Raw genomic sequence first — 23797 nt, forward strand, 5'->3', positions numbered from 1 at the left:
ATGGGGGCAAATAAATCCATTAGTGTTGTAACGCAAGCCCATGCATTTGGGAGGAGATGCTTTGACGATAAACATACCTTGAAAAGGATCAGCCCTGCTCAGGGCTTCAGGGATCCCTGTTTTGTCCTATTTGCTCACAGGAGAACCAACACCAACATTTTCCTTTACTTGTGTAATAGCAATAGAAAGTTATATAAGTTCTAGAATGCCCGGTAAAGAAGCCCAGAAGAGACTTGTCATCCTGAGTTCCTGATGTGGGCGATGTAGTCTAGTTCAGGGAACAGTTTAATTATATTCAATACAACAAGCACTCCTGAGGTTTGCATTTCACACAGTAATTTTTTATATTGCAGGTCATTCCAGTGGAAAAGTTAGTGAAAGGCCGTTTCCAGGACAACCTGGATTTCATTCAGTGGTTTAAAAAATTCTATGATGCTAACTATGACGGGAAGGAGTATGATCCCGTAGAAGCACGACAAGGGCAAGATGCAATTCCTCCTCCTGATCCTGGCGAACAGATCTTCAACCTGCCAAAAAAGTCTCACCATGCAAACTCCCCCACAGCAGGTATGTTAACAGGGAAACACGAGTCGCTGGCATTTGGGAAGGCTCAGACCTGCCCGTGCCTTCCTCTGGGTGAGCCCTCCCAGCGGGAGGCTTGTGTGCTCTCAGTGATTTGAACCATTGTCTCTAGTCTTTGTTTATATGTCTGACAGTGACCTTGCTATAGTCAGTGATTTGCACAACTGAAAAAGAACAGTTAGTCACCTTATGGCTACCCTGGATGCTTAAAACTCCGAGGATAATTTTCATTTTCCTTCTATTTTTATTTTATTGGAGAAATTTCAACTAGTCTTTTTTTTTGTATTTTTATTGCTTAAATGCTGACAGAAAACACCAGAATATGAACCGATTTATTCTTTTTGGGGGGTGGGAAGGGGGCCTCCCAACGGTGCTCGGGTGCCCACCACAAAGCTCAGCCATCCAGGTGATGATGGTTCAGAGTTAGGGCTGAAAGTAGAGGGCGGCTCAGACCCTGTGAAGCTGGGCAAGCCCAAAAATGATGGGGTCCTTTAGACCCACACCCAGAAAGGCTCTGGAGCCTTGTCATGCCAGGGAACAGACACAAGTGATCTTGCATGCTCCTTAACTATTTCCCCAGCTTCTCTTTTCTACTTTTGAGTGTGCATCATCATGTTCATTTATGCTCTATGAGTTCTCCATCACCTGTAATTCTCATGAGTTGTGCCTCTATCTTCTCTATGGGCAGTGTTGATTTTCCTTCGATAATATTCAGCAAAAACTCATTTATCCAACGTGGTCCAAAAGTGAAGTCATTGAGGACAGGTATTTAGAATTTGGCACTTTTTAACTTCTGTGCATTAAAAACCTTTCTAAAATACATCATTACCATCCCTACCTTAGAAGCCCTGGTGTTCAACAAGCAGAATGAGTTCTTGTAAAATTAGGGTCATTGCTATAAACACCAGTTGTGGAACTTGGCAATTAAATAGTGACATCCTCATAAGCCATGTGTTTCTATCTCCAGCGTGGAAGCCAGTGTTCACACTTGTTCTATTAGTAACCTTGATTTGGTAGAGTACAAATCACTTGTCTGTGCTCAGTCTGCAATGAGAATGGATTAGAAATTGTTAACAGCACTAATACATAATTATAGGCTTGTAATCAGTTTTCCTCACAGTTCCAACAACCTTTTTGTTTTTCCTTCACTGTTCTCTTCCAGAAAAACTGAGACCATTGGAAATATGGTGCTGTTTTTTAAAATATAAAAAATGTATAAGAATTATTATTATATCATTATATCTTTAACTAGTTCTCAGATGCTTCCAAGAGAAAAAGGGTAGGGAGAGGAGATGAAAAGAAGGGAACAAGAAACAGAAGAAAGCAAAGTAGGTCAATGTTGGCAGGTTGGAGTTGGAGCGCCGGCTATCTGGATGTTCGTTTTATTATTCCTGTTTTAAAGTTGCTTTGGCTTTGAAAGTTTTCAAAGTAAAATTGCCCCTGAGTGAGCAGGATAGGGGTATCTTTGAAATTACAGTTGTTCTCCCTCCTTTTCCTTGGATGATATGGTTATATAATTGCTGTCATAAATAGTGTTTTTCTTTCATTAAGAGAAATGAAAAGAAAAGCTATTATTTCTATTACATACATGGAATATTGCCATTTATTTTCCTTGGTTGCTAACTTTGCAGCCAGACTTGGCTTTAAATCACCATGTCTGGGCCGGAGATGTGGCTCCGTGGGGGAGCATGAGGCTTACATGTATATAAAGCCCTGGTCTGATTCCCAGCACTGCATGATCCCCTGAGGACCACAGGGACAGTACTTCCCCCTCCCCCGGGATTAGCAGGTATGACCCCCAAACCAAAATAAACATGTAAATTACCGTGTCTGCTATTTGGTGTGAGTTCTTTCACCCTGCCCAGGCTTACATGCTCTTATCTATAAAACAGAGATAGACCTATGTTATGTATACCGAAAGACACAGCTAATACATGAGAACGCCTTATCCTCACTGGGACAGTGGATGGATCCTTATTCCTTTGTATTAAATAGTGATAGTAGAAATGAAGAGGAATAGATGGACCTGGGAGATATTTAGGAAGTAAAATAGATTGGAGTTTGGTAATGGTGCGTATCAGGCTAAAAGAGCTCTCACAAGGCTGTGTTAACAAGACTCGGAAAGAAATGGTAAGTTGTCAAAGATACTGAGTTTCGGATTCCACTGTGACATGGGAGAGAAGATCTAAATAGGCAGATAAATGTGTGTGTGTGTGTGTGTGTGTGTGTGTGTTTGTGTGTGTGTGTATGCGTGCATACGCACATACACACTTGTCTGGAGAAGCACGGGCCAGAGGTAAACATACGTGATTCTTCCACACTTAGGGATATTGAAGCTGGAGGTAAACTGAGTGAGGAGAGGGTGCTTTGAAGAACACACCTAGTACACAGGTTGTTGTACAAATAGGAAAGGCTTGGCCAGAAAACCGGAAGATGCCAGAACTGTCTTAGAAAACAGGGATGATGTGTCATGGAGTCAAAAAGAAGGGAACGGTAGAGCATTCGGCAGTATCTCGATTTATTGAGGTGTCAGATGCACTAGACTAATAGAACCCACTGATTTCTCTATTATGGTGGGGTGCATGGATCAGGAGTGAGTTGGGGAATGAATTGCAAGCTGAAAGCATAAAAGTCAAACTTTGGAGCAATAAAACAAATGAGCTTATAGAAAAGAAACTAAGCACAAATATTTGGGAATTCATGCTTTCTTTTTGTTTTTGTTTTTTGAATTGAATCACCAAGATCATACCTTTAAGGGGAAAGAGGAAGTTGAGAAAAAGTTGAACATCCATTTAAAACAAAATAGGCATGCTCAAGCATCAAAGAACAACAGCAGGACATTAATCTAGAAAGAGAGATCCTGGATTCCCGGATGGTGGTAAATATTCATTGTGGAGAGATCAGATGGGGTGACGCTTGAAAGGATGCCCAAGGAATCTGACTTCGAGATGATGATACTCCTATAGAGAATTGGTCCATTAGAATGCTGAGCGTACACACCTCAAGTTCAACAGCTGACAAGGTCGTGACAAATGTGAGAGTGATTCCAGAGCAGGTTCTCCTTTAGCAGAAGTATCAGGAAAAAGACGTTAAAGGAACGTTAGGCTGGTTTAGGGCACAGGTTTCCAAACTCATTTGGCCTTGTTTTCAGCAAAAGAGAAGACAAAATTACTCTCCCCTGAGATAGGGAAGGGACCACCAAGTAAATGATGCTTGGAAGGCTCTCTTTTGGGATGGGAGATGTGTGCTGAAAGTAGACTATGGACTGAACATGATGACCACTTAGTATTGCAAACCATAACACCCACAAGGAGGGGGGGAGGGGGGGGGAATGTGCTGCCACAGAGGTAGGGGGAATGGGGGGATGGCAGGAGGCTACTGGAAACATTAATGGTGGAGAATGGGCACTGATGGAGGGATGGGTACTGGATCATTGTATGACTGAAATGTAATCACCGAAGTTTGTAAATCTGTAACTGTACCTCACGGTGATTCATTGAAAAAAAAAAGAAGATATGTAGAAAAGAAAAATAAATTACTCTCCTGTGGCCTGCAGTGGAAATCTGCCGCCTTTTAATGAGCAAACAGAGGGCACTGTGCTTCTGCTCTCCTGTTGCAACCACCATTCTTCCATTCTTCCATTTTACCCTAAAAAGGGCAATATCAGGAAACACTAGGGGTGGGGGGGCGGGGGCTTGGAGAACTGAATATGGAGGGGGTGAGGTATGGTCCTCCAACCGATTTTGTTGTTTTTAGGACAAGGCACCCTGAGCAGGTTTGTAAAAGGGAGAAAGGTCCATGAAGAAGCAGTCATTGGATGTGGAAAGAAGCAGAGGGAAAATCGTGGAGCAGGACCCTGAAGCTAGAAAGAGGAGTTGAGGTCAAGGCATCAGGAGGGGTGAAGAGGAAAGAGAGTAATTCCTCTCTTCCATGGGAGAGGTAGGATCCAAATTAATAGTGAAGAGTTTGGGCAATCCAAGTTGCCCTTCAGCTTTTGTGACAAGAGCTGGCGTGGAGAAGAGGGTGACATGTTTTCTCCAGAGCTGGGGATCCAGCAGGCAGAGGAAGTGGGAGGACGAGGAGGTGGAGAAGCAAGGGTGGATGGTGTTTCTCATCTTCAGGCCTTTTTCCGTAGCTGCAAGGATTTGTACAGATTCATCTGGGAACCCAGCTGCCACTTTTCCAAGTTCTCAGTGGTGAAGTTGGACAGGCCTCAGGATATTTTTCTTCCACAATCATAGTGTGTCCTTAAGTTGGCACCAGCCCTCAGACTCCCCCAAACAGAACTGTCATGCCGCCTGGGCCTTGTCGTCGAGGAATTCCCTCATCTGTCTTTCACCACAGTCAGAGAGCTACTGGTGCCATTTTGATAGGGAGAATTCGTGACCCTGAAAGGCATTCTCCACTCCTCCCCACCCCACCAGGATACTGACTCCCAAAGATAAAGCCGGGGATATAAATTGAAATCCACAGATAGTAAGTGTGGTGTGTTAATGCACCAGAAGGTATTCCTGAAACACATTCCTGGTACCTTGACTGTTCAAAACCTCATTGGTCTTAATCAGAGAGAAGGGATATTTTTTAAAAATTTTTATTAGCGAAACACCAGGAGGTACAGTTGTGACTTACACATTATTGTGCTTGGATTTCACTTATACAATGATCAAGTACCCATCCTTCCACCAGTGCCCATTCTCCAATACCAATGATCCCAGTACCCCTCCCACTCTTCCCCCCCCCCCCCCCACCATCCCACCCTGCCTCTGTGGCAGGGCATTCCCTTTTGTTCTCTCTCTCCTTTTGGGTGCTGTGGTTTGCAAAAGAGGCATTGAGTGGCAATCATGTTCAGTCTATAGTCTCCTTTCAGCATGCATCTCCCATCCTGGGAAGATCCTCCCAACACCCAAGAAAGGAAATTTTTTAAAAATCAAACCAGTCTTTCCCTTTGTCATCTAAAGTTTTCTGACTGCTAGAAAGGCAGTAAAGCTATACTGTGAGGAGAAGACATCACCAGATGAACATCCTCATGGGACAATGTTTGAAATGCTGTCATAGCAGAAAGGCTCCTCTGTACAAGAGATACCTCATTTTTCTAAATACAGGAAAACCTCATTTTTTCTAATGGTTGCACATCCAACTCTCAGGAATGGCACCAAGGAAATTTAAGGCAAAGTTTCTTCTAAGAGTCAGAATTGGTGTTGGAAAATCTGCATGATTAAATTTATTCATTTTTTTCTCTTGATAGAATTCCCATGATACTTACCCAAAGTTTATTTGCTCTTTCTCAATGTACACATAATTCTAAAAAACATGGGGATACAGTTTCTTGGCATATAACTTCTCAGAACAGGGAGTACGCTAATACCAATAGGAAATACCATCCATAATAGACCTGAACACACAAGGAACCCATTCTGGAAAGCCCTAGTGCCTGGAATCTTTATTCTAGAACCAGATAGATCCATGCTGTGAGCATCCTTGGGTCTGTCTGCCACCACACTACACTAATTACTGCCCACTATGTTCCCATCCAGTCTTGAAAGTCAGTTTAATTCTCCCTGTATATTCTCTCCTCCATGAACTACTTGTTGTAACTTTTCAACTTGTCTTTTTTGCCTCAGGTCATGATCATTTCTTAATTATCCAGATCAGTGGGGGAAAGCTGGTTTCGTCAAAAACAGTAGATGGTCTGCAATTTTTTATTTTTGGGCCTTGAATTTATCTCTCCCTGATATTTCCTAGTACTAAAATTAATTTTAGCTAGCACAGAAATGACTGTAATACAGTAAAAAGAGTAAGTAGAGGTCCCAGAGCATCTTGTGTGATCAAGGGACTTTGAATCCGAAAAAAGTGATGAAATGGAATTATCCATATGTTAATAATTAAGAAATGAGTGCAGGGGCACATGAGAATGAAAATGTGTGCTTATATGGTTCAGATTCCATTTAGCCTCAGGTTGTTTGCTTGTATGTGAAATGAAGGCATTCTATATACATGGGACCTTCTGTTGTTGTGAGAATGTGCTAAATGTTGCTGCTTCTTCAGCACAGATATAAGATGTTCTTCCCTGATTCAGAGAAGCCTTTGAGCACTTTGAGATCTCTGTAGATGGTGGCTTACCCAGGCTGGATCCTCGTCAGCATCTGCAACAGCTGTTGTGTGAGGGTAGATGGCCACCTCATGCATCTTGTTCTATCTGTATTTTGATAAGTTGTGTCTTGAATTACTTTTGGTCTAACTACTAGGAGCCATGTTTTAAATATGCATTTCATAATGATGCTATATTTATTTGTTAATGGGATTCTGTGCTTTACAAGGCTATTACTGGTGGTTTTTCATGTGCATAATTCCAACACCACACCATCACCAGTGTACCTCCCCCTGAGCCAAATGATATTTAATGTCTATATCATCATGAGCCTAACTTTTGTAAGTAGATGATCGTGAGCCACATCTGCACCTCAAGATAGCTGTCTTGAGGGTCATTCTTTAGGTGTGAAACTCAAGAAGAGCTTGGAAGTTACTGTTCCTATGGCAACCCCATCTTAGACATGTCGAGCACTCACATATAGCTCTGTATTTAATTCAAACGCCCATATACAAATATAGTGTGATGGATTTAGAGTTGCTATGGAAATTGAGTCTGGGTTTTCTCTTTTCCTTGGGGACATCAGTATTCCAGCTTTAAAATCAGATTTGTAGAAATCTAGAAAAATAGTTTCCAAAAGAGACAGCTTAAAAAGTATAATGGAGAGGAAAAAGTTTAATGGAACAAAGTATTTGAACAGTTGTAATTAAATTGCTAACAGGAGATTTAAATAAATTGTAACCGTATTTTTACCAACTTTATTGAATACTTGAATGCTCTCACTCTCAGTTATCCTTAATTTGGGATGCTCTGACAGCCTTATCAGTGAGACTATATCTGTTGATTCATTGAGCAGCATTTCAGCATTGTTGAACACCCATAATTGAAGCATCCTGCCACCTTAGGGAATGAGAGTTGCTTCTATTTCTCTAAAAGCTTTTTTTTTAAATAGAGGCAGTGTAGCAGTTAAGAGAGGTTTATTTATTTATTTATTTATCATTCTTCTGATCTTACTTCAGTCTCTCTTGGTCAGTATACCATAAGCACTTAAATATAGCATGCACTGCTGTTGGTTGGTGCTTTAGACATATCACTTAGATCAAGGAGACTGATAATGTTATTCAGATCCTCTTTACTATTGCTTATTTCTTATTATTGACTATTTCTAACCATTGCTTCTAAGAGGCTATTAACATTGATTGCAATGCTATTCTCCTGTTTTCTGCCTTTAATACTATCAATTTTGTTTCCTGTAATTTAGAGCTCTATTATTAGGTGTGTTCATACTTAAAACTGTTGTATTTTCCTCATGATTTGGCCTTTTAATCTTATGAGATGTCCTTCTTTGTTCGAAAGTCCTTTTTACATTACACATTAATAGCTTTCTCCATCTTTTATATGCTCATGGTTTGCATGGCCTGCCTTTCTCCAGCATTGCTTTGTCTTTTCAGCATGTCTTAGCTTTGTAAAGTAGGTCTCTTGTAAACAGTGTATAAGTTAATCTTTCATACTTATTCTGCGGGCTGGAGTGATAGCACAGCAGGTAGGGTGTTTGCCTTGCATGCGGCTGACACGGCCAACCCGAGTTCGATTCTTCCACCCCTCTCAGAGAGCCTGACAAGCTGCCAAGAATATCCTGCCCACACAGCAAAGCCTGGCAAGCTACTCGTGACATATTTGATATGCCAAAAAAAGTAACAAGTCTCACAAGTTGTTGTGAGATGTTACTGGTGCCCGCTCGAGCAAATCAATGAACATCGGGAGGACAGTGCTACAGTGCTACTTATTCTGCAATAAAACATGGTGATGTGCATATAAGATTTAGAAGACATCAAGTGACAAAAGAGAAGACATTTTATAATTGATATGTTTACCTATAAAAACCATTATTTATATATTTCATGAATATCTTTTTGTACAAAAAATAATGCCTTTTTTGCCTTTTATGTAACTTCTAGAAAAGAATTATTAGATGGTTAACATAGTTCTATTTGGCACTGTTACTTTAGTCATGAATTTTAAAGAAACTGCAATTAAAAACTTTTTCATATGTTTATTCATTCTGAATGCTTGCATTCCCTATTTGATTTACTCAAGAGTTTTTTTTTAATAGCATGTTAGATAATCTTTTCTTTAAACTTCCAAAGAGAAGTACATGTTCCTTCTGGTGTTACTTCTTTCATGTATAAATATTGTTTTTATCTGAGCGTAGACAAGAGTCTCTTGTTACCTTTGAATTTCCATAATGTGACCATAGTATACTTTATCAATCCTATTCTCTATCTTGTTTTAAATTTTTTACTTCTTATATCTGTAAATTTAAGACACTTACTTGAGAGATTTTCGTCCTTTATTTTTTCCAATATTCTTTCTGCTCCATTCTTCTGTCCTGAGAGGCATTAATGCATATATTAGAACTTTTAAAATCATCTCACTGCTAATCATGATGCTCTCCAGACTTTAATGAGATTGTTTCTATTGATACAACTTCAGTTACGCCCTCTTTCCCTCTGTCATCTTTGTTCTACTGTTGAGCATATTTTAAAGTTGTAGCCATTGTGTGTTCTGTTTCAAAATGTTTATTACTTACCTGCATTTTCAGTCATTGTGAGAGTACTTTACTTTTTGTGAGCCTGATCCTTATAGCTTTCTAAGTTCCTGGATACTAAACCCCACATCCTGACCGTGTCACAGTTGGCATCTGTTGTTCGTCTTTTCCTCTGAGAATATGTCACAATTTCCTGGCTTTATATGTCAAGTAATTTTGGACTCCATCCTAGACGTTGCAATGTTATGTTGAGGAGAGTCTGGATTTTGTTATGATGCTCCAAAGAGTGTTGATACTTTTAACAGTTTCTTAATTCTATTAGAGTCCAAATAAAAGGTACTTAAGAAGTTAAATTCCTCCCGAGGGGTCCTAATCTTGGCCTCAAGCCTGTGGCTTTATGCAAGATTTCCTTTTCCTTGTTATTGCTAAGCTTAGGGTTTTGGGTTTTCCCTTTTTAGAAACTACCTTTTAACTCCAGAAATGTCAGTCTCAACCTCTCCCCCCGCCCCCGCCCTCACTCCAAACCCTCTTTGCTTACATTTTCCCATGTGTACTTTATAAACTAGTTTAGTCCCTGACTGGACTTCCTTTAGCCCCATAGGGTAACAAAGCATGCTTCTTATTTCTTCACAGAACCACCGCCTCCACCCCACCCCTGGCCTATACCTTCTAGATACTGAGATCTCAATGTCCCATGTCATTTACCCTCACCAAATGTTGAATTTTAAAAGATCAAGGGATGCATTTTTCTTATATCAGTCCCTAGATAAGTAAGATTTCAAATGATTATTAGCTTTATCAGATAGTCAAGTATCTTCATCCAATTTCTGTTCCATACCAACATTGCACCCCCTTGATGTGTTCATGTAATAGACCACCCCTTTGCTAATCTGCATACTAGTTAGTAGTTATTACTTAGTTACAGTTAGATCTGGAAGAAAGGTCTGGAGAGTACTAGAGGTCCAACACTTGCTTTCATGCAGCTGACCACACTCAGTCACCAGCACTACGTATAGTCTTCTGAGAACCACTAGAGGTCACTATTGAGCACAGTCAGGAGCAGCCTATCCCAGAGCACCTCTGAATATGGCCCCAAACCCTAAGACAAGATCAAAAAAGACTTGGAAGAAATACTTACAGTGGTTCAAGTAATTAAATTCTTAGAGGACACACCCTACTCCCTGGTATTTTTTGTTCCTCCAGTTAGATATCTATTATGTGTATAGATAGGTAGATGGATGGATGGATGGATAGATAGATAGATAGATAGATAGATAGATAGATAGAATTATATGGTGTATATAATATATAAAATTATATCTTTATTATATATAATATACTAAGATATTACTGGGCATTGGGATACTTTTCTCCTCAAATAATTGAAACTGTGATAATGGTAAAAATCCCAGTTATCCCCCCAAAATTATATATGATCAGTGCTCTGCTTTGCAGATATACTAAATATCATAAGACAGGAATATTGCACAGAGAACAGAGAAAAGAGTCATGAAGAATTCAGGAACTTCAGATAGGAATCTTCTGGCAATGTCTATGGAAGAACCCAGGGGCTTCATCCAAAGAAGGTCCAGACCCATGCATTTTTAACCTCTATCCCAACTTGCTTATTGGGCCAGCTTCTTTGATGGAGGCTTTACTAACTCATTCTGTAATTTATAATTATTAAGGAACTTAAATAGTCCATTATAATCATTTTTTCTTGAATGCAAAACACCTTATAGTTTTCTTTGGCGGGTGCCATGGCTGGAGAGAGGGGGAATTGGAGGATCACCCCAGACAGTGGTGTTTGGGAGACCCTTCAGTGTCAAGGATTGAACTCAGGGTCCCACATGAGAAACATATGCTCCAGTGCTTTGATTATCTTCCCTGAATGCCCCAACCTCAGTAATTTTCATTAAAACTGGATTTTTTTTTTCAGAGCTTGGACATTAAAACCAACAAAACATCATGGTGCTATTACTGTATAACTCTTAAAATAAGATGAGAATAGAATTTTTTCATGAGAAGTTATGGGAAAAGAAAGCATTTAAAACTAAGGCACTAGAGAGATAGTTTGAACAGACTAAGCATACACTATGCACACAGGAGGCTTGGGTTTGATTCCTTTTACCACGTGGTTCCCTAAATATAAATTACCCTGACCAAGCACAAGAGCCAGAAGGAGCCCCTAAGCACTGGATGGGGCCCAAATCCCACAATAAATAAATGTTGGGGCAGTCATCAGATATAGGCATTCAGAAATTGTTGGGGACATGCTCAGTGCTCACTGTCCTAAGCCCTTACTCCGTACAACTCAGTTTTGCCTCACAGTAACCCTCAATGGCAGATAATACCATTAATCTAGCTTTAGATTTCAGAAAACTGAGGCACAGCAGGTTTCCAGGATCATGCACTAGAAGTCGAGGACCCAGAATTCAGAGGCTACTCGTGACTCTCAAGCTCATGCTCTTTTACATCACCTCTCCGATGTTGAGGGTCCGTTTCTAACCTCCTCTCCACCCTGTCCTAAACTGCAGTACATTTTTACAACCCAAAGCAATTTGCATGGTACTCAGAGGAAAGGTTTGCAAGAAATAGGCCACATGTTTTCACAAAATAATTGTAATATTTTTTGGGGGGTCACACATAGGGGTTACTCCTGTCTTTGTACTCAGGAACTACTCCTGGTAGTGCTCAGGGAACCATATGGGATGCTGGGAATCGAATCCGGGTTGGCCGCGAGCATGGCAAATGCCCTACCCGCTGTACTACGGCTCCAGCCCCTATAATTGTAATTTTTAAAGGCCCAAAAACAGTCTCTGTAACAGACTTTGGGTGAAAGTCAATATATTTTATCTATGTGTGTAAGCCCCTCATGCCAGGCTTCTTACCAGCCCTCCAAACAGAAACGTTTACAGAGCCCGGAGTAGTGGACCCTAGCGTAATAATGGGTTTGCTGATCTTCGAGATCTTAATCCTGCAATTCAGGTAGTCTGGGAGCAGATAGTCGGGATAATTTCAAAGCAAAGAGGAAACTTTCAACAGAGCACGGTTGTAGTTGTTATGTGCATCAGTGAGGCAGTTTGTTCCCTCACATGAGGCTTTGCAGAAGAGGGTGACTGCCTTTCAGGGACACACCAGCCTGGGAAGCTCGCCATCCTAGCTCTTTCTCACTCAGCCACAGTCCTTCCACACCAGCACCCGGGCATTCTTCTAATAGGTTCCCTGTGGGTACTGGAATATTAGTTGCTCCTGCAACTACACCCCTCTCAGATACTTGATTATCTCTTTTACTTTCCATGTGTACAATGGAAACATGACATTTGGTTTCTCTGGCTGACTCATCCTTATCAGCCCCCAAACACAATGTCTTGCCCTGGATTCTCAGTTTCTATAAGCAGAATGTCACAAACCACTGGTGAGTCTGCTTTTGTTTGATATTGGTATCTTTCCTTGTCATTGGTCTATGAAAAGGAATTAGAAAACAGACTTGAAGAATTTTCTAGACTTCCTTTGAATTAGATGAAGCCAACTGTCAACCCAGCTGTGCCTCATTCAATCCTCATTTCCCACTGTCACATAGAAAGTTCCATTTAGTATTTGTTGAATTGAGATAAATGAATCACTACACTGTCTGACTCCAAGGAGCTGCAGTCCTTAAGCTGAACCATGGATGTTTTGAAGTTCTCAGTCATCTCCATTACCTGAGAAGCCCTTTGCTCTTAGCTTGAATTCGATTTCTCTGTCTTGATTTCCTTGCCCTTTTAATAAAAACTTTACCTGAATTTTTATTCACCCAGAATTTACTTAAATTCCTCCTATGTCTTAGCACTTTAAAAGGTTTGAGTGATGTCAGCGATTGAAGGAAGTTACTGGCTCTTGGGGAAACTTGACAGTTCAATAATAAACTAGAAGGAAATGGTATCCAAGCAAATGGGAAGACTGTTAGAACTGGTCTTATATATTCTGGAAAGGTTTCTTGATAAAAAGTGAAGTTTACCCAGAACCTAATGAATGACTGGGAGCGAGCAAGGTGAAGAGGATGGGGAAGAACTTTACAAGCAGAAGGAACAGCAGATTGATGTCAGGAGACAGTGTGCTGTTTAGTGAAATGCATGCTCTTTTATTGTTCTTTATTTCTGAGATGGGTTTTGGGGGAAGTATTTTGGCCACACCTAGATGTGCTCGGGACTTAGTCCTGGTTCTCAGGGATCACTGAGAGTGAGAGCTCAGAGATCACTTTTGGTGAGGCTCAGGCGGTGACCACATGGGGGTTCTGAGGGTGGAACCCAAGTCAGCTATGTATACAAGGCATAGGTCCTACCCTCTGTACTGTCTCTCTGGCCCTGAAATGTGTCATGTTCTTGATGGCTGTTGAGAGACTGAGATGTGGAGCTGCAGAGGTGAGCAGGGTCCTTGGAAAATGCATCACAAGCTGAATTAAATGTCCTGTTGGTACAGAAACCATTGCTGCAAATTTAGCAGCTTTAAGCAATATGAGTGTATTTTTCTCTTGGATCTTAAGTCCCCAGACACAACTCGAGTTATGTTCACAGAACAGTTACTTTCTCTGCTTTAATATCTCTGCAGTGCAGTCCCAGCTAGAGCTGTGGTGTCCTTGAAGATTCAGCTTGAAAAAGCTCCCTTAGATTGTGAGGAAATACATGTGCATGTTTGCTCATCGTGGAAGGGACACCCCATCATGCATTCTCTATTGATTAAAAGCAAGTCACAGAATCCACCCACACTTTCGAGGAGGGAATGACACAACACTAGGAATACCAGGAAGTGGGTGGAGCTCAGTGGGTGGGGCAGGACACCTATACGTTCACAATGGGGACTGTTTCTCAGCAGTCACTGAAAGGTTCTAACCATGGGTTTGCTCGAGATGTCGTGCACAGCACACATGAGGAAGAGTTACAGTTATAATGCAGGAGCCCAGCTAAGAAATCGTTAACAGGAAACCTTGTTGGAGAGGAGGGTGGTCTAAGCAGAAGTAATGGCCTTGTGGTTTACAGCAGTCAACAGAGCCGGATGGTTTTTGTATCTAAGTAAAGGAGAAGGGAAGCCAGGGATAACTGGGACATACCATCCTGGGCTGGAGAGATAGCACAGCGGTACGGCATTTGCCTTGCGCGCAGCCAGCCCAGCCGAGCCAGGTTTGATTACTCCACCCCTCTCGGAGAGCACAGCAAGCTACCGAGAGTATCTCACCTGCATGGCAAAGCCTGTCAAGCTACCCGTGACGTATTCAATATGCCAAATACAGTAACAACAAGCCTCAAAATGGTGACGTTACTGGGCCCACTCTAGCAAATAGATGAAAAACGGGAGGACAGTGTTTTTGTGTTTGACTGTCCTGGCTTGGCGGTTGGTTGGTGGACACAGAGTGGCCTGAAGCAGGAGCCCGTTGAGGAGTTGAGGAGAAGGAAGGAGGAGGGTGGGCTCTGCTCAGCTATTCACCTTCCTGAGCGTGGCTGCTCGGGTACCACGGAGCATGGAAGTTTGAACAGTACCAGTGTTCCTGGAGTGTAGCAGACCAGCAGAAGCAATCCAGATGCAGGTCTTGCCAGTGCTCACAGAGACTCAGAATGAGCATCACAGAGTAATGCAGGGTTTGTCTTTTCCAGAAATGGCTGTCTGCGTTCATAAAGCAGTTTTGCTTAAGTGACTCTTCTCTGCCGGCAGTGCAGTAACACCCATGATGTGGTTGTCATGGTAACGTCTGGGTGTCTGTTCTCTGTGTTCTCTGGACTGAGCCAGTCCACAGAGTCTTGTTGGACTCTTTATAACCACCCTTTTTGTCTTTGTTGCACTGTACATACAGCGGTTCTCCCTAAGATAGTATTGGGGTTCTGGGGTGTATTAGGGAGGGAGGAAAGGAGGGAGAAGGCAGCAGGGAGAGAAGGATTCTCACCATTTCAAGAGAGTAATTTTAATTTCACTGAGAACAATGTAAAAGCAATAATTTCTAAGCAAGATGGTAATTGTCTGGCTTTGTCTTCCAAGCACACTTAATTTTCTACCAAAATTTGAGAGGTGTGATATAGAAATAAGATATATAATCACATACACATATGAATATATATATATATAAAACATACATATACATAATATTTTCCAAGATAAGTAGCTATGGAAAATTTAGAATTTTTAATATTTGAGCTATTTCAAGAAGAGTTCACTTGCTACGTTTTTGCCACTATGAAAAAGACTCTGAGTGACTCAAGCGAAGTCTGGAAGATACTGGGGAATCACATGGTGGCTAAAAATAAAACACATCATCTCCAGCAGGGACGGCGCCCAGGGCAGAAGTAACTCGGTTGACCAATGTTCATGCTCCCAAGACAAGCTCCGGGGAGTGGGGGCCGAGACCCCCAGAGGCAGCTTCTGTGACTGCTAGCCGGGGAGAGGGCACTGCAGGCCCTCCTGATGCAGCTGGTAGACACCCCTGCATGCCGAGGCTGAGCAAGTCACCCTGTGAAATGACCCTCGAGTAGCAGATTGGAAGGGCTCTCGTCCCTGCCTCCTTTCCTTCCGCCCTCCTCTCGGAAATCAGTAGCAGATGCCATCATTGAAAGAATGTTGTTTCTAGTGCTGTTAACGCTGCTAATGTCGGTTGTATTAAATGGCTGTGGAGCGGAGAGTATAGAATAGGATCTGCTCACCTGGGGCGTCACAGACACCATGCCATGAGCAAAACAAAACTCACTCGAGCGCGCGCTCACCGCACCTACCCCGTGGAAATTACACCGGTCACCTGCTGTGTCTCCTCTCACCCCACACAGTTTTGTCCCAGCCCGAGCAGCCGGCAGAGCAAAGCCTTATTAATAATGAAGCCACGGCGCATCACTCCCCTGCCCAAGACCCGCAGTGGTCTCCCTCTGCTCCCCAGTGAGAGCACAGTCTGGCAGCAGCTCGAGGGCTGCTCCCTGACCCATGCCCTCGCTTCTGTCCTGACACCGTGTTTACTGGAGCCCCTGGTCAGGCAAGATGTGGACCCTTGCCCAGACTGATTGTCCAGCTCTGGCCTGCCCAGACAGATGGCCAACACCCTCATCCCTTCAAATCTGGACCCTGACCTGACTTTCCCAGAAAGACCTTGGAGCAATAAGGATGATGTCCCCTTGGAGGAGCCGAGAAGTTTCCCTGCAGAGCTGCTACAAGAGCTTTTTGGTGAGGAAAGAGACTTCAGAGCCAGAGTGACCCCATGAATGCCTGGGGCTCTCTCCCCTCCTTGGATCTGGCAGGACTGCAATAGGACCCCCACCCGAACACCCCAGTTTTCCAGAATCTATTCCTCCTGGTGGGATTCGACCACGTGTGGTCCACAGAAGTCCTGTGCTTGAGGACTGAGCCTGGGTGAATACTCAGGCTGCCCCTCCTGTTTCCACTTTAAATGGTCACCCTACCCACTTACCCACTCATACCTTCCATGGAATTCCCCTCCCCACACACACACACATACACTTTCCCATAGCATTCTCTTTCTAGTTTACTAGGCCACATACTAATTCCGTCTGTTATTATTGTCAAATTCTCCCTCTTTGAAGGTCAGTTCCACAACGACAGACACAGTTAGTCTCATTTATGGCTTACCCCAAGGCCTAAGGCATGCCCAGGTACATACTTGGAATTCACTAAATATCCCTAAGTGAATGAATAAATGGGTTAAGTAATTAAAGGAGCCCTGAGCCTGGAGTTACAGCAACTGAACCTTCAAGACAACACAGAAGTGCACAGAGCAAGGCCAGCCTATACCTTGGGCCACTAGCAGGCTGCAGGTTAATAAACCTTTGGGACCGTTTCCTTTAAGTAAACATCATTTTCTTATTTGAACAGCTTTGTTTTCACTTTGATCATGTCTGGAAATAGGAAACCTGTGTACTTCTTCATCATGAATTGAAGCCAACCTCATGTGCCAAGTCATGAAGATTGGAGCTCACACTTATTGAGCACTTAACGGTGCCATTTGCGAGCTCACATTTTCTTCCCTCTGGGAGGGTCACGCCATTCCGCAGGCAGCAAGAGCCTGGGTACCTGCTCCCCTGCCCTCCTGGAAGCAAGAGAAGGGTGAATGACTCCACACCAGCTCTTCATTCCCACAGGGAAATGCATTTAGGGTTACACTGTAGGGAGCCTTCCCAGGTGACCCCCACAAAGGAGCTGTTCACTTTTACAAGCTGACACTAAAGTAGCAAGAAGGAAGCACCAGCTTTGCCACGGGCCCCATTGGAGAGACTGAAGTCACAAGGGTTCAGCACTAGTAATTTCAGAATAAAAGAACCAGCCTCTTAATGATCTCATAAATCAGGGCATCCTGGAACCATGTGAAAGTTGCATTTGTGCTAAATTCTGGCCCCTGAGGTGCTTTATTGGCCCTTAGAGCAGAAATTATGTAACCAACAAAGTGAAAGCATCAGCCACTTCAGCAGGAAATGGATTTGCAGTAATCAAAATTGCGCGGGATCTGTCAGTCACCGTGCAGAGCCATAGCGCTGATGTCTGCAGGGTCTCTTATGAAACCCTCTTCAGTAAGAATTCTCTCTTCTGATCACTCCAGCCCCTGCACTTTCCCCTAACAGTAGTCTCACTAAACCAAGTTCCTTATCTCCATTAACATGAAATATAGGGCCAGAGAGAGTATAGCAGGCTAGGCACTTACCTTGCACACACAGCTGGTTCCGGTTCAGTCCCCAGCACCGCATATGGACCCCCACAAGCCCCATCGGGAGTGATCCCTGGACACTGAGCCAGGAGTAAGCCCTGAATACTCCTGAGTGTGGCCCAAGAACACAAAAACTGAAAATTATTTGCCAAGGTCAGGGGGATGAGAAAGTGATGTCACTCACCCACTAGTGATGACTCGATGTGGACAAGATGTCTCTCCTGCCATGCTCCTGTGTTTTACGGACTTTCGTTTCTGTTGGGACATAATTGGCCTAACTTGGTTCTAGTTTTTGGTGTTCAGCATAATGATTCAGTATTTGTACTTATAGTGAAACGATTATCAGAGTAATTAGAGTCAACATCCATCACCACCTTTACATTTTCGTTCCTGTAATGAGAAATGTTAAGAGCTACTCCCTTAGTGACTCTCCTGTGTAAGCAGTGTTATTAACTCTAGTCACCTCATTGTTGGTGATTCACCCTGGCCTTGACTCGTTTTATAACTGGACATTGATACCTTCTGACCTTCTTGGGCTGTTTTTGTCCACCCCTTTCTCTGAGTGAGAAGATGGGGATGAGAAGGGAAGAAGTTGGGGTGACCCAGAGCATGGCTTCCCCCTGCACGTATCTCTGCCTGCACGTGTTTTTAATGTCTCTGTAGTTCTTGTCAACAGTACGTGTCATATTTTTAGCTCCTCTGTTTATGATTTTGGCAGAAGGAATACAACAGATTATGTGAGAAGAATTTCTAGAGCCTGACCATGGCGGGCTAAAGCCAAGCACAGCGCTTTCATGTGCTTCGTTGTTCTGAAATCATTGGGCCCAAAATGTTGTAGCATTTTCCATAAACATTATGTAAGCTACTAATTATTGACATTAGACAGAGAGATTCCCTGGCTTCATGAAAGCAATGAATCACACAACTCCTTTTTTTAAATAAAAAAAAACAACTATGGTTAAAATGTCTTAGAATCATATTTATACCCCAAATCCTAGAGGCATTAATTAAGAGACAACTGCTCAAAGACAAGCATTGTAAATCAAGGCCATATCCAGTGGGTGAAGTCAGAGAATTACAGGGACTTGTGCAGAATTTATGTCTGTTTTCCTGTGCTTCTGGAACTCCTTTTTATTTTGAAAGGGAAAATTAGGGAGGAAGAGAAAAGCTTGAGGGGGGGGGGGGAAGGCTTGTAAAACAGGGCTACCACTAATTATGTTTTCAGGGTATCATCAAATGTAGCTGGGCGGGGGGGGGGGGGTAGAAATGTTTGATAGCTGCAAGAAAAAAAGAATCTCAGTAGTAGAGGCAAAGTAGCTGCATTGTCTCTTGCAGCCCTGTGCCAGTGGTTCTTACATCAGAAGAGATGCTCCAGCAGGGAGGCAGGAGCAGGAAGGCTCCATTAAGACCCCAGTGAGCCTCTTGGACCCGGATCAGGTGTAATCAAGGACATTTTAGAGCCAAGTCACAAAACTGAGATACAAACGGAGCACAATTAAAAGTGTTACCAATGTTCACCTTCAGTGACACGATAGCTCTCCAACACGCGGATTGCATCCTCACTGTGGGGACCCAGGGACATGAGAAGAGAACATATGGCACCCCCCCAAAGCTGGCACACTGAGAGTAGGGGTACGGAGAGATAATGGGGAGACTTTTCAAAGCAGCAAAACACAAACCTGGTTCGGAACTGGCTCCATACATGTGCTAGACCGCAGGGTCTGGAATATTGTTATTTATTTTCTAGGAAGTAAACCATGAAGTCATTAACCTAATGAGCAAAAAGGTTTCATTTTCCAGTGTGTAAGTTTTAGTATCTTTGTGTATAGTATTTCTTTTTTTTTTTTTTTTTTTTTTTTTTGCAACAGGATAAATGATTTTATAAAGTATTTGCACTGACTAATGCTTATATGTCCAGAGCCATTGTGAATAATATTTTTTTTTCCCCTTTATTTTATTTTATTTTTTTTAAAGTTGTAGATTTACAATTTTTTGTGCTTTGGTTTCAATTATACAATGATCAGATACCCATCCCTCCACCAGTGCCCATTTTCCACCACCATGGATAATATCCCTCCCACCCCCATCCCCCCATCCCCCCGTCTCTGTGGCAGGGCAATCCCCTGTGTTCTCTCTCTCCTTTTGGGTGTTGTGGTCTGCAAAAGAGGCATTGAGTGGCAAACATGTTCAGTCCATAGTCTACTTTCGACATGCATCTCCCCTCCTGGGAGGATCCTCCAAACATCCTTTATTTGGTGCTCCCTTCTCTATCTGAATAGCCCTTTCCTCTAGGATACGCGGCTGGCCTCTAAGTTATGGAGTAATCCTCCTGGTGCTGATCTCAGCTATTCTTGGGTATTAATCTCAAACTTTGTTACTTTATATCCCCCAGATGAATGCAATCTTTCTATGTCTATCCCTCTCTTTCTGACTCATTTCGCTTAGCATGATACTTTCCATATTGTACCACTTGTATGTAAATTTCATGACTTCATCTTTTCTAAGAGCTACATAGTACTCCATTGTGTAGATGTACCAAAGTTTCTTTAACCAGTCATCTGTTCTTGGGCATTCAGGTTTCTTCCAGTTTCTGGCTATTGTAAAGAGGGCTGCAATGAACAAACAAGTGCAGATGTCACTTCGACTATACATTTTTGCCTCTCTGGGATATATTCCCAGGAGTGGTATTGCTGGGTCAAATGGGAGCTCAATTTCTAATTTTTTGAGAATCGTCCATACTGTTTTCCAGAAGGGCTGAACCAGTGGACATTCCCACCAACAGTGAAGGAGTGTCCCTTTCTCGCCACATCCACGCCAGCATCGGTTGCTTTTGTTCTTTTGAATTTGGGCCAGTCTCTGAGGTGTGAGATGGTATCTCATTGTGGTTTTGATCTGCATCTCCCTGATGATTAATGATGTAGAGCATTTTCTCATGTGCTTTTTTGCCATTCGGATTTCTTCTTTGAGAAAGTTTCTGTTCATTTCATTGCCCCATTTTTGGATGGGGTTGGATGTTTTCTTCTTGTGGAGTTTGACCAGTATTTTGTATATCCTGGATATCAACCCCTTGTCAGATGTGTATTCGGTGAATATCCTTTCCCATTCTGTAGACTGTCTTTGTATTTTGGTCACTGTTTCTTTGGAGGTGCAGAAGCTTCTTAGTTTAAGATAGTCCCATTTATCTATCTCTGTTTTCACTTGCTCGGCCAGTGGCGTGGCATCTTTGAAGATACCATTAGCTTCAATGTCATGGAGGGTTTTGCCAACTTTATCTTCAATGTACCTTATGGTTTCTGGTCTGATGTTGAGGTCTTTAATCCATTTTGATCTTACTTTTGTACATGGTGTTAGGCAGAGTTCTGAGCCTATTTTTTTGCATGTAGCCGTCCAGTGATGCCAACACAATTTATTAAAGAGGCTTTCCTTACTCCACTTCACATTACTTGCACCTTTATCAAAGATTAGATGAGCATATGATTGAGGAGAGATGTCAGTGTATTCAACCCTGTTCCATTGGTCTGCAGTTCTGCCTTTGTTCCAGTACCATGCTGTTTTAATTATTACTGCTTTGTAGTACAGTTTGAAGTTCGGGAGGTTGATTCCTCCCATTTTCTTTTTCCCAAGAATTGCTTTAGCTATTCGTGGGGGCTTATTGTTCCATATAAATTTCAAGAGTGTTTGCTCCATTTCTTTGAAGAATGTCATGGGTATCCTTATAGGGATTGCATTGAATTTATACAATGCTTTTGGTAGTATTGCCATTTTGACAATGTTAAGTCTCCCGACCCATGAGCAGGGGATATCTTTCCATTTCCTCATGTCCTCTTTTATTTCCTGAAGTAGCGTTTTGTAGTTTTCTTTGTACAGGTCCTTTACTTCCTTAGTTAAGCTGATTCCTAGGTACTTGATTTTCTGGGGCACAATTGTGAATGGGATTGTTTTTTTCATGTTGCTTTCTTCTCTCTCACTGTTTGCGTATAGGAAAGCCATGGACTTTTGGGTATTGATTTTATAACCTGCAACTTTACTATATGAGTCTATTGTTTCTAAGAGTTTTTTGGTGGAATTTATTGGGTTCTCTAAGTAGAGTATCATATCATCTGCGAATAGTGAGAGCTTGATTTCTTCCTTTCCTACCTGAATGCCCTTAATATCTTTTTCCTGCCTAATCGCTATTGCAAGTACTTCCAGTACTATATTGAACAGCAGTGGAGAGAGTGGGCATCCCTGTCTCGTCCCTGATCTTAGAGGGAAGGCTCTCAGTTTTTCCCCATTGAGGATGATGCTTGCTGTAGGCTTGTGGTAGATGGCTTTAATTATGTTGAGGAAGGTCCCCTCTATACCCATTTTGGCTAGGGTTTTCATCATAAAGGGGTGCTGGATCTTATCAAATGCTTTCTCTGCATCTATTGATATGATCATATGCTTTTTATCTTTTCTTTTGTTGATATGGTGGATTATGTTGATTGATTTCCGAATGTTGAACCATCCTTGCATCCCTGGGATGAATCCTACTTGGTCATGGTGTATGATCTTTTTGATGAGTAGTTGGATTCTATTTGCTAGTAGTTTGTTGAGGATCTTTGCATCTGTGTTCATCAGGGATATCGGCCTGTAATTCTCTTTCTTTGTGGTATCTCTGTCTGCTTTTGGTATCAGTGTGATATTTGCTTCGTAGAAACTGTTTGGAAGTGTTTTTGATATTTCAATTTCGTGGAAAAGCTTAAAGAGTATTGGGAGTAAGTCCTCTTTAAAGATTTGGAAGAATTCACTAGTGAATCCATCCGGGCCAGGACTTTTGTGCTTGGGGAGACTTTTTATTACCATTTCAATTTCCTTGATGGTGATAGGTCTGTTCAGGTATTCCAGGTCTTCTTGGTTCAGCCTTGGGAGTCTGTAGGAGTCTAGGAATTTATCCATTTCCTCGAGGTTTTGATGTTCCGTGGCATAAAGCTTCTCAAAGTACTCCCTGAGGATCCTCTGAATTTCTGTGGTTTCTGTTGTAATGACCCCCTTTTCATTTCTGATTCGGTTTATTAGGGTTTTCTCTCTCCCTTTCTTTGTGAGTTTTGCTAGAGGCTTATCGATCTTGTTAATTTTCTCAAAGAACCAGCTCTTGGTTTCATTGATCTTTCGGATTGTTTTTTGGGTTTCCATCTCGTTAATCTCTGCTCTGAGTTTTATTATTTCCTTTCTCCTGTTCGGGTTGTGCTCCTTTTTTTGGTCCTTCTCCAAGCTCTTAAGCTGTGAGGTTAGGTTACTTATGTGTGCTCGCTCCTCCTTCCTGAGGAATGCTTGTAGAGCTATAAACTTTCCTCTTAACACAGCCTTTGCTGTGTCCCATAAGTTTTGGTAACTCGTGTTCTCATTTTCATTCGTTTCTAGGAATCTTTTGATTTCCTCTTTGATTTCCTGTCTAATCCACTCGTTGTTCAATAGTGCACTGTTTAATTTCCAGGTGTTTGATTTAGTTTTCTGTTTTTGTGTGTGATTTACTTCTAATTTCAGCGCATTATGGTCTGAGAAGATTGTTGATACAATCTCTACCTTCTTAATTTTATGGAGGCATGTTTTGTGGCTCAGCATGTGGTCTATCTTGGAGAATGTTCCATGTACGCTTGAGAAGAATGTGTATTCAGCTTTTTGTGGATGAAGTGTCCTGTATATATCTACTAAGTCCCTTTCTTCCATTGTTTCCCTCAAATGAAGTATGTCCTTGCTAAGCTTAGTATTTCTTAATGGAGGTTAATCATGTGATAGCTTTAAGGGGTGAATTTCTTCACTATCAAATTGCAACTTGTGATGATTTAAAGAGCTCACTTTACATTCTTTGGAAAATGAGCTTTTCATTTAACCCTTCATTCTCTGGTTTCCTTAAAACTCAAAGCTTCTGAAGATACAAAGGTCTACC

General features: G+C 42.1%; 1 protein-coding gene across 2 annotated transcripts in view; it reads left to right on the forward strand.

Annotated features, from left to right (window-relative positions):
• The window catches only part of MAPRE2 (microtubule associated protein RP/EB family member 2), a 140575-nt gene that overhangs the window by 99956 nt on the left and 16822 nt on the right, over nucleotides 1-23797 (forward strand). For both annotated transcript variants that reach the window (XM_056138235.1, XM_056138234.1), the window contains exon 4: nucleotides 354-567. In XM_056138235.1, the coding sequence (XP_055994210.1) occupies nucleotides 354-567 (214 nt within the window). The remainder of the gene's footprint in view (nucleotides 1-353; nucleotides 568-23797) is intronic.

The sequence above is a fragment of the Sorex fumeus genome, unplaced genomic scaffold (genome assembly GCF_029834395.1).
Source record: "Sorex fumeus unplaced genomic scaffold, SorFum_2.1 ptg000128l, whole genome shotgun sequence".
NCBI classification, from domain to species: Eukaryota; Metazoa; Chordata; class Mammalia; order Eulipotyphla; family Soricidae; genus Sorex; species Sorex fumeus.